Source organism: Corvus moneduloides, chromosome 11 (assembly GCF_009650955.1).
Source record: "Corvus moneduloides isolate bCorMon1 chromosome 11, bCorMon1.pri, whole genome shotgun sequence".
In the NCBI taxonomy this organism is placed as follows: Eukaryota; Metazoa; Chordata; class Aves; order Passeriformes; family Corvidae; genus Corvus; species Corvus moneduloides.
The window spans coordinates 16449427-16462721 of NC_045486.1; the positions used below are offsets into that span (position 1 = coordinate 16449427).

Below are 13295 nucleotides of genomic sequence, written 5' to 3' on the forward strand. Positions count from 1 at the left end.
GGCCTGCAAGTACATAGTTAATGCCTTGAAAAAAAGAGCTGTATCATCACAGTCCAGACACCCCTGGTGTCACTACAAAACACCACTTTTGGTGGAAAAAGAAAGCAAACAGCAACTTCAGTGAGACTAAACAAATATTTTTTTTTTTTTATTCCTCAGCTACACCTTCTATTTACACTAACCTTTGTCATCTTCCTATTGCCCAATTCAGAGCAATCCTTCAGTATATGGAAAGATGTCTTTTTATACATGAAACTGATCCAACAAAAGAATTACTGACATGTTCAAAATTATGTAGGGAAGTATGCAGCAGCACATTGGGAAAATCTAATCTCTAATATGCAAACACAGTGACCTAATTACAAAACCATCCCTAGACTATAAAGGAATATCTGGACTTATCAAATATATGCAAATATGTTCACTGCTTTTTTCCTAGCTGTAAAAATCATCTTGCAAAGAAGCTTCAACCCAAAAAGCTCAGCAGGAAAACTGGGAGTGCTTTAGGGTAGACTGCTGTAGAATGACTTCCATGCCAGGCCATTTCAAAGCTTCTAACTTTATTTCTGAAGAATCTTTTTCCACTAAGAAATTTGTGTGGAAGTGCCTGAGAAGCTTCCTAAGGAGTACATGCTTCTGCTTTAAAACACTGACAATTATCTTCAGGTGAATTAAATTATCTTAAACCTCACCCACAGGTCTGTCAGCACAATGTTGTACCACTACCACACCAGTCTCTAGCTGCTCACATGCCTGTGGCAGAGTACACTGCCATACTATGGAGCATTAAAATCACATGCACTGCACCAGAATTCATAAAGAAATTTATAAAGAATTTAACATTTAATGGCTGTTGGCATCTTGATACGCTCTAAGCGATTTTTCCTTCCCTGAAATGTAAGTTAAAGCACAGACTGCAGAGAACAGCTACTGGGACTGACTAGACAGAGGACAGGATAAGAATTTACTTGGCTTTTAGGGTCTCTCCATGGCCATGCCATGCAGCCTCTTCATCCAGCTGCAGCTCTCGCAGGACACGGCTGGGTTTGTAGGCGGCGTTGATCAATAGAGTGAGAACCTAGAGTGCGGGAGGGAAGAGCAGAAAACATGTGTAAGTTATTTGTACAATACATCTGTTCTAAAGTGCCAGGGCAGAATAGGAAATTACTCCTATTCATCCAAATTATCTAGCATCAAAGCACTCATTCACAGCAGGATTACAGACACCTCCTGACAGTGCCAAAACGAACACCGAGAGCAGCCGACACTTTGGGCCTTCCCAGCCCTCAGAATTTGTCTGCAGAGCCACAAGTGTATCCAGCAATTTCCAAGTCATTGCCCTTGAATTACACATCACTAAATTAACGCCTGGGGCTGAGTTCTCCCAAACTTGCATAACCTTGGCTAAATCAGAGTGATTATTTTAAAGATTGTATGTCATGTGAAGATGTGCCAAAAAAATGCTGTGGGATTTTACTGCCTGCCAACCCTCTACTTACAACAAAATTTTAGTGCAGAATCCTAAGCTCTCATCTGTTTTGCTTCCATGAACCATGATAAGGTTTGTATTTTAATAAAATGATAATTTCTTGGGTACTGCAAAGTAACTTGGAAGTTGTGAATAACCTGAAGTTAGTGGGGGATAGTACAAAATGTGCACTCTAATTGTACTTTTTATGTTCACTATGTGCTCATTCCAAATCATTCCCAACTGGGTGCATCACAACCTTGACATTACAAATTTGCAGTTTTATTGCTACTAATGCAGCAGCCCAGAAATCAAAGAAAAGTATTAAATGTAATGCAAGTACCAAACTCTCTCTAGGATTCATACAGTGAGCAAGACTCACAAGTGAAATGAATACACAGCACCTGCACATCTGCAGGATTTGTGCACACTTTCTGCTTTCAGGCAACGAAGCAGAGCAAACCTTCAAGGTCAAACAAAGGTGCCACAGAATTTCACATTTGCTCTTTTGCAGTTCTTACATTAGAGTACTGAAACTTGCAGAAAGGATAGGGTACTTTTCTGCATGCAAAAATGGGCCTTTTTCAATAATCTGCTTGCTTCTTGACAATCAGACCCTGGTTTTACAGCATGTCTGCCAGAAAGTCTTTCTTAAGGTCTCTCCCAAGTTAAGACACCTGGTAGGGAAGGTAAAATTCCTGGTATGTCAAGCCAATTCCTATATATAAAGTGATCATTTCATGACAGCTCACGTGTGCATATACAGTCAGTTATGTCTTGGGAAATTTCCAGCCTCTCAGGTCAGATAAGCACCTCATGACCTTTCTTGAAATTTCAGAAAAATAATTATTGGATTGAAGTATCTGTAAATTTGCTGTGAAACACCTTCTGGAGAAGAAGCCCTTTGGCATTAAAGAATGGCCTCTTGCTCCCTCAATTACCTTAAGAAGCCAAACTGTAATTTCACCTGATCTATGCAAATTGTATCCAACTTATAAAACACAGAAAATTCTATTCATTTCCCAATCACTGAACGTAGTTTGCCATTTTGACTAAGAATAATCTGTATTTCCTCTGTTTTACCATCCACAGTGCAGACTGTAAAGGAATTTTGGGATTATCTCCAGCTAAATTCTGTTAATTAAAATGGAAACATTTATTACAGCTATAAAAAGATACTAACTCCTTTGATTGTAGTAATTACAGGTTATACTGTTTTAACAGAAAATAAGATTTAGCAGTAGAAGGCTGAGTGTTACTTAGATAAATGAGAGGCTTTTGCTCTTATCAGCCATTCATAAAACCATTCATGATTTATACTTTATTATATGCAAAAAGACACTCCTTACACATCATCAGCTTCAATTCTTGAATTTCCTATCTGTAACAGAGAAATACTCCAGTGTTTGAGACACACTGCTATTTGCAGGCCCACCCTGTCCCTCCAGCTCACCTCCTTCAGCACCAGAACACAGTTCCCAGGCCCCACGGACTGGGGAAGCTCTGCAATCCTGCCTTTGTTCAGGTAAGGCCCCGAGAAGCACCGGTGGTTGAAGTAGATCTTTGGGCAGCAGTATTTGCCATTGATTACCACTGAGAGGTGAGAAAGGAGAAAACAAATGTTTAAATCACACACTGCAAACGCCCCGGGAAAGAATCTCACAGTACGTAACAGTTTGTCTGCTGTAAGAAAAGGAGGGGAAAAAGCCTTGAATGACAGGGATTTGAGGTAGTTTCTGTATCACGTTTGCCATGGCAGCATTAGTTATGCCATGTTGCCAAAACAGTTTTCATACTTCACACCCATGCCTGCAAACTGTCAAACTGCAGTAAATAAAGATGGTCATATATCAGAAAAGAAACACTCCTTCCTGGCTAGTCTGCTGCTTCATGGTATTACACCAGGGAGAACAGCAAAGACAAAGACAACCCCAACTTTTTGGTAGCAGAAGCAGTTCCTACACAGCAGTTACAGATAAATTCTCCAGTCAATTTTCTCTCCCCCAAACTTCTGCCACCAGAGAAACTGGCAGTTATTCTCCACTGTTTATCCTAAACTGCAGTATCACATTGTTTTGCATTTTCAGATTATTTTCCTTTGATTAGCAAACAAAAGATGCAGCAACTGATAAACTGACCTTTGATGAAGTGACATCAAGCTCTCTAAACCTATTTAATGGTTCAGCATTGCTCAAAATTCAAGTACTAATATATATTGCAACACATTTGTGTACAAAACCAGTATTGTTTTACCCAGCAGTGTTGTACTTTTTTCTTGATTGAGCAACACTATCACTTAAAGACCTTAAATTCAGCAGTTGAAAACTGCCAGATAAATGAAGTCAAATTTACATTATGAGTCTATTAAAAGCCAATTAAGATGCTAAACAAGCACACATCATTTTTATCACACTTGCTTTTGGTGAAGCTTCAGATGTGCACTTCACTGTACAGAAAACAGCAGAGGAGGCACTCTGTTGCCAAATGGATGGATCTGTGTGACTTTCACCAACAGATGTACTTATTCATCACATTCCTTCTTGCAACATTTTACAAAATTATTAGATTTTGCCATCTGGCACACAAAGCAGCTTACTGTTTGAATTGCTTTTGTTTATCACCATGATGAAGTTAACATAAAAACCAGAGAGATCTGCTTCCCAAAGCCAGAATCAAACAACTCCAGACCACAGATACAGCACACCTGCTTCTCCCACATTATCAAAGATAACAGGTGACAATAAAAAAGGTCACCTGCACAGGTCACACCACACATTCAGCTCCACATATCCTCTGCTGGAGGAGCAATGTTCTGGTGTAAAAATCTGATTTCCAGGTTTAATGCATATATGAATTGCAGAACGGCAGAACAAAAGCAACTGCATGCTTTTGTTTGTTTCATTCATTTTTGAAGTTCAACAAATCATTAAAGGATGAAAATCTCCAAACCCTTTCCTCCTCTTCCCTCTCCTAACAGTGTTGAGCAGGTGAACTCGTACAGGATTTTGCCTTTGTTAGCCTGACCTCTGTGATCAATACCTGAGTCAGAAGAGTTCAGTTCCTGGTTCTTTAGTCCATCATGAACTGTCCTTGAAGACAAAATTCTGAAATGAAAAGAAGGTTGGGAAAACAGACACAGTAAAGACAGTCGCCTCTCTGTTACTAAAACACCATTATATTTTTTTCCTCAGCTCCAGCCTTATTAATCTGCTTTTTATACCTTCCCTGTTTCACAGTAATAACATGCAGAAACTACCAACTTCCATTTGGAAAGGACTTCTGTCCTGCTACAGCCAGCAGCAATCCTTCCTTGCTCGAAGTCCATGGGGCACCATGGTGACAGACACCTCCCAAAACAGGAGTTTACATTCCCTGACTCCTTTTAATTTCACCTTTCACGGCACAAGGCAGGGTAGCCTCACCTTATGCATGCTGAAAAAGCTGGATTTTCAACAAAATACAACCAAAATTACTCCATTGGGATCTGGTAAGGATCCCAGTTACAAAACATGGGAGAACAGTCTGCTCAGTATTTTAGGAGCAATGCAAACACTGGCAGGACTACTGACAGCTCTGGTGTTTGTAAAGCTGCAAGAGCCAATAAAGCCAACTGTGAGCATTCCATGGAGCACTTCTGAGCAGGCTCACAAGAATGAGTTCCACATGCATGACAGAGTTTCTAGACTAATTGTAGATATTAGTAGAACTCTTCTTTTGGCCTACTTTGGGCCAAATTTCATCTGGGAAGGAACAATTACAAGAAAACAAATTCCAAGCTTTCTATCTCCTCCTACTGTAGTGCAAGAGGTCTTTTAGAACATCAGCAGAATCTACCAGCATTAACACAAATGGACTGTGGAATCTCTCAACCCTCAGTACAGCACATTTGCAAAGCTAAATCTCCCCTAACACAGCACATTTGCCAATTAAAAAAAAGAGACAAAACTCATGCCAAACCCCAACAAAAAATAAAAGCAAAAAACCTGTTACTTACTGTTTTTCTGGTTGAACTACAGCAATTTTCTTCTGCTTGTTTACTGAAAGAAACAAAATACCCAACAAAATATAAGAGGCAAGCAAATGAAACATCTAGTACAATACATATAGTGGACTCATTTCTTTTAAGTTATACAGCAAAAAGGATCTATGTTCCCAGTCACTGCAGTGTCAGACAGCTGACCCAGCTGCACGAGAGGCACACTGGCCCAAGTAATTTGAAGAAAACCAAAAGGTTTACTTAAACTTCCATTAAAAAATTCATTAAATCAAGCATGCATATGCCCAGTTTTCAAGGAAATCCAACCTTTTGTGCCTCTCTGTTTGCATCAGAGCCCCTAAACTACTTGTACTACCAGCCAAAAAGGAATGACACGCTTTCTCATTCAGATCCCAAGGTTATATTGTTCAGCCCAACTTGCCACTTTATTGACACAGTAACTGCAACACTTCAGCTTAGAAATGGAATGAAATCGGCTGGTTAGAAACACAAATAGCTTCAGATAATTGCTATGGAGGGAAACACTACTGCAACCAAGTCAGTCATCTACGTGATGGGTCCACTTGCTAGTTCTGGCTTTCACAATCAGGTAGTAAAATAAAACAAGATAAAGCAACATTATGCCTCTTTAGCAACTTCAGGCTTTAGCCCCAACAAACTTCTGGATTTTTTTTCACATCATCTTTTATCTAATTAGGATCCCCCCTTCTTCCTCGTCTGTCCTTGGCAGTGCAAGCAGATTCGTTTCTCTTGCTTTGACATGCAGAAAAAGACAGCTCATTTCAATCTAAAACTTTTCTTACCTTACACTTAATGAACACTCAAGAAATTCTTTGGTTTCTCCAACCCCCATTTAACTTTAATAAATGTCTCACCAAGCAGTTGAGAGAAGGCACTATCTTATTCTACTTACTAGTGTAGTTAAAAAGGTAGGGTTTACCTCTCAGCACTTTGTCATTAAGGGATCATCACCACATGGCCCATTGTGAAATCAGTCCCCTTTATTTTGACTCCAAAATGTGCACACACTCCACACTGTTTTGTTGTGGTATTAACTTTACTTTGCACAAGTGCAAATGTAAAATCAGTATCAGGGTCAGACACGTGACAACAGCTCAGACAGAAGTAAATGCAGAGCATGGAGGGTGTGTAAATACACAGATAGGATTTATTTGTTATGGCAAATGGATTGTCCTCACAGGCTCCTACAGCATTGCAGTGGCCTCAAGCCAACACTGTGGGGTTTGGAGTTGTTGTAGGGCTTCCAACTGGCCTCAACAGCCAGAGAGACAGTTGTGCAACACACAGATTCTCTGTGCATGATGAACGTTTCCAAATTCAGCGATGCCAGCAATAACCCCGCACTAATCTGCTCCGGCAGGTCTCACCAGCTCTAGCAACCCACCACTGCAAACAGAAGAGAACTGGTACCTATTGCTTTGCGAGGAGGCCTGAGCTGATATCCATTCGTCTCACACCAACCCACTGGAAATATATTCATTGATTCCACACTCACTATACACTCAGGGACGGGTTTCTTGGAGCCTGTTCAGTTTAGAAAAGGAAAAATTGAAGTAAGTCATAAACCCCCTAACTTGGTTCACATTCACTGTATGTTTGTTAGTGAAGCTGCTTTTACTTATGGTGCATCTGGAACACAATAACAATCATTTATTCATCCCCTTTTACTGACCAGATTCTTTCCTGACCTCATTTACTTCCTCCTAAAGGCTGGAGATGGGAATTTTCCCTCCGCAGTTTCGCAGAGATGCACAGCGCATAGTAAGCGCATGCTGATGTACTTCCAATCAAGAAATGGGATTATAATGGAGAACAGCTGACACAGGCTTACTCTATCTTAATGAAGAACCTCTGTAAAACTTTCCTTCCCAGGTCTGGCCAAAGCTTGCTCAGAATGCAAGTCACTCATGTGTGAAACTGTCACAAGGGCCCTGCTTTCCACACGGCCCCGCTCAGCACTTTGCACGGTGCATGAGCCCAGCACTGACACTGCAATGCACAAATGCCATTCTTGGCTTAAATAAGCAGTGCCAGCCAAGGCAAACTGGAAACACACAATCCAAGTGGGTTTTGACTGTGATTTCACCAAGGAAATTGTGACTTGCTGCCCATACTCTGCACACAGTGAGTTTGCTTCAGATGCTCCTCAGGTTTGGGGATGGCACTACAGCAGAACCAAAGAGAGCACTCCTCTCTTCCCCCAAACCAAGCTTACCCTCCAGCTGAAGCCAGAGGTAAGAATCTTTTAACTTGGTGACTGTAGCAATGCAAACTTCTTCAGGATCAACTGGGTTCACAGCCTCGAGTTTCATGTTCTCTTTAAATCCATGGTCAGAAGTTAACTAGGAAAAAGCCAGAATACTTCAGTAAGACACCAGCTGTGTATCCAGGATAGGATATGAATATCCATGAACAGGAGCAACACATAAAACCTTCAGTGTTTGAATAACACAGAAAGATACTCAACACAGACAGAGGAGATTTCAGATAATTAGCACACTGAGTACACATAAGATATGTTAGGAACTACAAAGAATTTAAGTTAAAAAAGGCTCTACAGACAGACCTAGCAAAGAACGTATTTGTCTTCAAAAAATAAGGATGCTGAGGCTCACTGAAGGGATTGAGTGCATTCCCAGCAATCAGAAATTCTCTGCTGCTTGCCACCTGAGTGATAAGTCTGACAAATAATCTGACCAGGTTCTCTATTCTATCATGTTAACTTGGAAATCCATTTTACACATGCAAATAACATTCCTGCCTCATCTGAGTTCTGGCAGGCAGAATAGGAAGCTTTCTTTTCATTTTACGTTTTTTGGATAAGTAGGGTCTTACTTTATTCACCAATATAGTTTGCATTTATATATTTTTTAAAAAATCCCTAAAACATAAGAATAGGTATTTATCCAGCTCTGGAGCTCCTGAATTAAAGATAAGAAGTACCAGCCAGACAGAGGACTCTTCTTCCCAGAGCCACTCTGCAATGTAATTACAGGATCAATACATTATGAATTCTGGAACTAGTCTACAGTGATCAACTCTTCTCAGAAAAAGGATAATAAATTCAATGACCTGCTCTAAGATGCCACAGTTTACAAGACAGAACAAGGACAACAAGAATTCATAGCCAGCAACACTCTCTTCAAAAACTGGTAATTATTCATTTTAATTTCTCCCCCTAAGCACTGCAATAGCCCAAGTATGGTAAATGGAACTGGAATGCAGGTGTTTATAGTACCCTTTTCTGCTTGACAAGCTAATGTGCTTTGGGGGACAGCAATACTGTCACTGAACCAACAAAGCCCAAAATCTTGCAAGTCCTTCAGGCACGGGTTAATGTAAAATGATTATTTGGTACTAATTTAAGATGACTTCATATTGATTAATACAATGGAATTAATTTTTCAAGCTGAAAGGATGGAAGATTGCAAGAGTGCCCTAAGTAAATGAAAATAAGGTCTATTAATAATAAAGGCCCTGTTTCCACAGTTACAGGAGTGCCAACGACTGATGCTGTTCTATGTCTCTTCCACGGACTCTTACACATCTCAATTTCACAAAACAAGCATTTATTTCCAGTCTGCTTTATCACAACTGAAAGTCCACTGCTTCCTTATCTAGGAAGCTGGCATGCAGCTACTTCAGTTCACACTCATTTATAGTCTCTTATCTCTCCTGCTTCCTGAGTTACCAAAGGTAAGGTGTTAAGGTATTCAAATGTGTTCAGAGGAGGGCAACAAAGCTGGTGAAAGGGCTAAAGGAATGCCCTGTGAGGAGCAGCTCAGGACCCTGGGTTTGTCCAGCTGGAGAAAAGGAGGATGAGGAGTGACCTCACTGTTCCCTGCAGCTTCCAGAGGAGGGGAAGTGGAGAGGGAGGTGCTGATCTCCAGTGACAGGACCTGTGGGAATGGTTCCAAGCTGCGTCAGGGCAGATTCAGACTTGGCACTGCGCAGCACTTCTTTACTGAGAGGGTGGTCAAACACTGGAACAGGCTTCCCAGAGAGGTGCTCAAAGCTCCATCTCTGTCAGTGCTTGGACAACACCCTTAACAAGCTTTAACTTTTGGTCAGCCCTGAAGAGGCTCAGGCATTGGACTGGATAATTGATCATTGCAGGTTCCTTCCAACTGAAATATTCTATTTGACTTGGAAAGGAAACTAAAGTAAAAAACATGCAAAAGGTTCTTCTCCCTGTAATGAAGAGTACCAGTCAGGCAGCAGAGGAGATGTTCCTGCAGGAGAAGCTTACCGAAGGGAAACAGCTCTGGGGAGCCGCCTCAGCACCGCACTGTTTGAGGTAGTCAGCCCAGTCAAAGTCCTGCCCAGGGTAACCTAGGAGAGCAAAGAGCCCAGGGTTAGAGTTTAACAGCTGAGACTCATTTCAAACCCACCTGACACAGAGCACTGAGATCTGTTTGGGTCACTCAGGTTTGTGAGCTGACAGGGCTTCAGCGAGCCATGTGAGGTCAGACCACTCCAACCTGAATCATCAATCTGCCAAGCAGACAAGGGCAGCAACTGAAACATGGGAAAGCAGTTTCACCCTTTTCACAGAGTACAGGTGAAATTCAGGAAAAATTTCTGCAACGGCTGTTGTGTCAGCTCTGAAACAATTTTTTTAAAACAGAGCACTCAAAATGTGCACAATATCAACATGCTACTCTCTCAAAGACATGTTAAATACTAAGTCGTTAAAGAGAGCAGTTAGATGTGCCAAGAGCCTCATCAAGTCTGATAACAGCTGTAGATTTGCACACATTTGAAGGGAAGTGTCTTAACAAGGAGTCCATCAGGAGACAGAGCATCCCTTCAAGGAAAATTAAATTCTTCTTGGGGGAAATACTTGGTTTCCCTGTGATCTAACAAAAAACTGAAGGAAAAGGGGCACAGAAGTGTGCTGCCATGTCAGTTTGAGGCTGGCAATAAATTAGCAAGGACAAAAGTGCTGCACTTATTCCAGTCCCCTTAAAGGAAAACCTGTGACAACAGTTTTAAGAAACCAAAATTTCAAACTCAGTCTAAGGATATGGCATTAACATGACAATCTAAAATCGTAGAGAGCCATAAAGTTTCCCCCACGCCTCCTTTTCTCCAGGCTAAGCCCCCACAGTTCCCTCAGCTGCTCCTCACAGGACTTGTGCTCCAGACCCTTCCCCAGCTCCATTCCCTTCTCTGGACATGCTCCAGCCCCTCAGTGTCTGTCTTGTAGTGAGAGGCCCAAAACGGAAGGCCAGGGTTTGAGGAGTGACCTCACCAGTCCAACCTAAATTATTCTGTGACTCTTCTCCTCAGAAAGGGCTGAACCACAGAAGGACTTAATTATTCATTTTTCTCAGTTTTACCAGTGCCAGTAGGGCCCTTGAAACCTCACACAATTCAGAATGCCCACTATGTCCAGGGGGATGAGAACACAAAATCTTTGTCAGCTTCAGTAACATGACTATAAAGTGAGATTTCACTTTTCACATGCAAAATTCTAGCAAATGCTGGTCAGGTAGAGCCACTTTCCATACCTTATGCAAGGAAAGGCAGGAGACAAACACCCTATGGTCTCTGCCCCTCTGATATAAGGAGCAGCAAAAACAAAACATTCTGAATTGTGAGGGGGCAAATAAGAGAACAGAGGCCCAGGTTTTACAATACCATTGACATTTCCAGTTTGAGAAAATGAATAAATATTTTAGCAGTGCAGGAACACTACCCTATTCCCTTATGTCCTGAAGCAATGTTTCAGCAAACTGCAACAGTGCCTGATAGGTCCTTGGTAAAAAAAATAGTTCATTAACTTCTGAGTGATAAGATAGCCTAAAAATATTATAAAATATTGGATAACAATGTTCCATTCTAACCAGAAGCAAAAATCCAATGCAAATACTACTGTTTCCGATATCATGTTAATTAAGGCTGAAACCAACATTTCTTTCAGCCCTGGAACACTCACTCCATTCCTTCCAGTGTTCAGGCTTTCATACATGACCAGCATCCTCAGCCTCTCTCACCTTCCCAAATCCAGGCTCATGCCTGGGAACCTTCAGTTCCCCTAACTCAAACCTCCTGATTTTCAGAACTGGATCTTTCTTGTGCTGCTACGTGCAGTTGTTTTGCCCAAGTGCTGTTCTGAGCTGAGGGGTGAGCAGGAGGAGGCTGCACAGATGTACCTGGGGGGGGGCTGAGGTGCAGCCCGTTCTTCAGGCTCCACTGCACCGGGAAGATGCCGGCGCTGCTGACGTGACAAACGTAGCGCTGGCCGGTCGCACGCTCGGGTCTCAAGTCATCGATTTCTATCATGAAATATTTGTCATTGTACACCTGGAGTCAGCCAAAAGAGAACCACAGGCTCTTATGAGAGGCACATTCTGATCCACTGCTCCTTCTCCCCCATTTTAATAAGGTTGTTAAACAGCAATACTGCCTGATGGAAATCCTTTACCTTGAAATATTGTGAGGTTACAAAAAAATAAAATTAAAAGAATCTCTTGGATTCATAAACCAGCAGACTCATCTGCGTTATCCAGAAACTTAACAAATACAAATAATAAAACTTAGTGTCTGAGCCCTTAAAAGATAAGGTGATCAAGTGCTTTAGGAAAATTTCTCAGGAAAAATGAACAGAAATTAGCATTTGTGGTCCTCCTGCTATTCTGTAACAACCTGCTTATTTCAACAAGGCTAAACTGTGTCCCAGAATGGACTGTCACAAGTAAACCCACTACAGTCCTGAAGCAAATAAAAGCAGGACAGGCAAATAGCAAGAAAAGTAACACCTGATCATGTTGGAGAGTTTTCGTTTCAACTCTGAAACCCCTTGTTTGGAAATCAGGCCGCCTAAATGTCATATGTACACAGTAATGACGTAACCTTTGCAAAATCAAAACCCCAAAAATCTATCTTCAGATGGATACTCAGATTAAGAGAGATTATTTCCAATTTTAAAAATCTGGGCTTGACAGTTTTAGCTATTTGATCTTTTGAACTTATATCTTTATGGAACTTTTCCCCTCCATTCAAATCCAACGGCTTCACCATCAGCAGTTGTTTTATCAGGCAGCCTCTCCCCTGAGGGAGACACACAAAGTACTTTATTTGAAAACTAGTGCAAGATTTTAAGATAACCAGTTCATGAGAATTCCCTGAGCATCTAAGAACAGCAGTAGAACTGAATCTTAGCAGGACTAGCTTAAGAAACCTGATACCTTGAGAACTGTAGCAGGACAGATAACAAATGGAGCCGTTGGGTCCACAGCTTCCAGCTTCATGCCTTCAGAGAACGAATGCACTCCGATCACAGGTTTATCCTGAAAAATGACGTGTTGCTGTGATTACCTGCCCTCCTCCACCAAAGAGAGAGGTACCTCACATAAATCAGCTGAAGAGGGTAAGTTTTTTAAGAGTTTTTTTTAGTTCATTCCAAGAAATCAGCATGTCTGAGCACCAGCAACTTTTCTAAATGGAAGGCCAACAATGCCCCCTGAGACTGACCATTTTTGTTGAGTTTTAGGAAATTGAGTCCCTGTGTCCTCTGACATTCTCCACGCAGAAGCAAGATTTGATAATACAGAGTGGTCTTGTAAGTCAATAGAAATGTTTTGAGGTCCTTCCCTGTAACTTTTAGCACTCATCATGAACTGAGAACCATACAGGTCTCCATTTCCAGTCTAACAAAACCCTACAGAACAGGGTTCCTGCTCCACAATTATCTATATCTTGCTCTGTGCGTGACCCAACACATTCAAGAGCAACAGCACCTCTGCTTCTACTTATGGGTCCAAACAAAGCTGAGAAAAATGAACTAAGAACCTGAAGGACTAA

At 41.4% G+C, this 13295-nt stretch overlaps 1 protein-coding gene across 4 annotated transcripts in view; it reads right to left on the reverse strand.

The window, feature by feature from the left end:
* Nucleotides 1-13295, reverse strand: part of SFMBT1 (Scm like with four mbt domains 1) — a 118801-nt gene that overhangs the window by 8662 nt on the left and 96844 nt on the right. For all 4 annotated transcript variants that reach the window (XM_032120761.1, XM_032120762.1, XM_032120763.1 and 1 more), the window contains 9 exons: nucleotides 12680-12781; nucleotides 11645-11795; nucleotides 9736-9818; nucleotides 7702-7828; nucleotides 6897-7010; nucleotides 5463-5505; nucleotides 4508-4572; nucleotides 2922-3061; nucleotides 969-1078 (listed from right to left, as the gene is read on the reverse strand). In XM_032120761.1, coding sequence (XP_031976652.1) covers nucleotides 969-1078; nucleotides 2922-3061; nucleotides 4508-4572; nucleotides 5463-5505; nucleotides 6897-7010; nucleotides 7702-7828; nucleotides 9736-9818; nucleotides 11645-11795; nucleotides 12680-12781 — 935 coding nt within the window. The remainder of the gene's footprint in view (nucleotides 1-968; nucleotides 1079-2921; nucleotides 3062-4507; nucleotides 4573-5462; nucleotides 5506-6896; nucleotides 7011-7701; nucleotides 7829-9735; nucleotides 9819-11644; nucleotides 11796-12679; nucleotides 12782-13295) is intronic.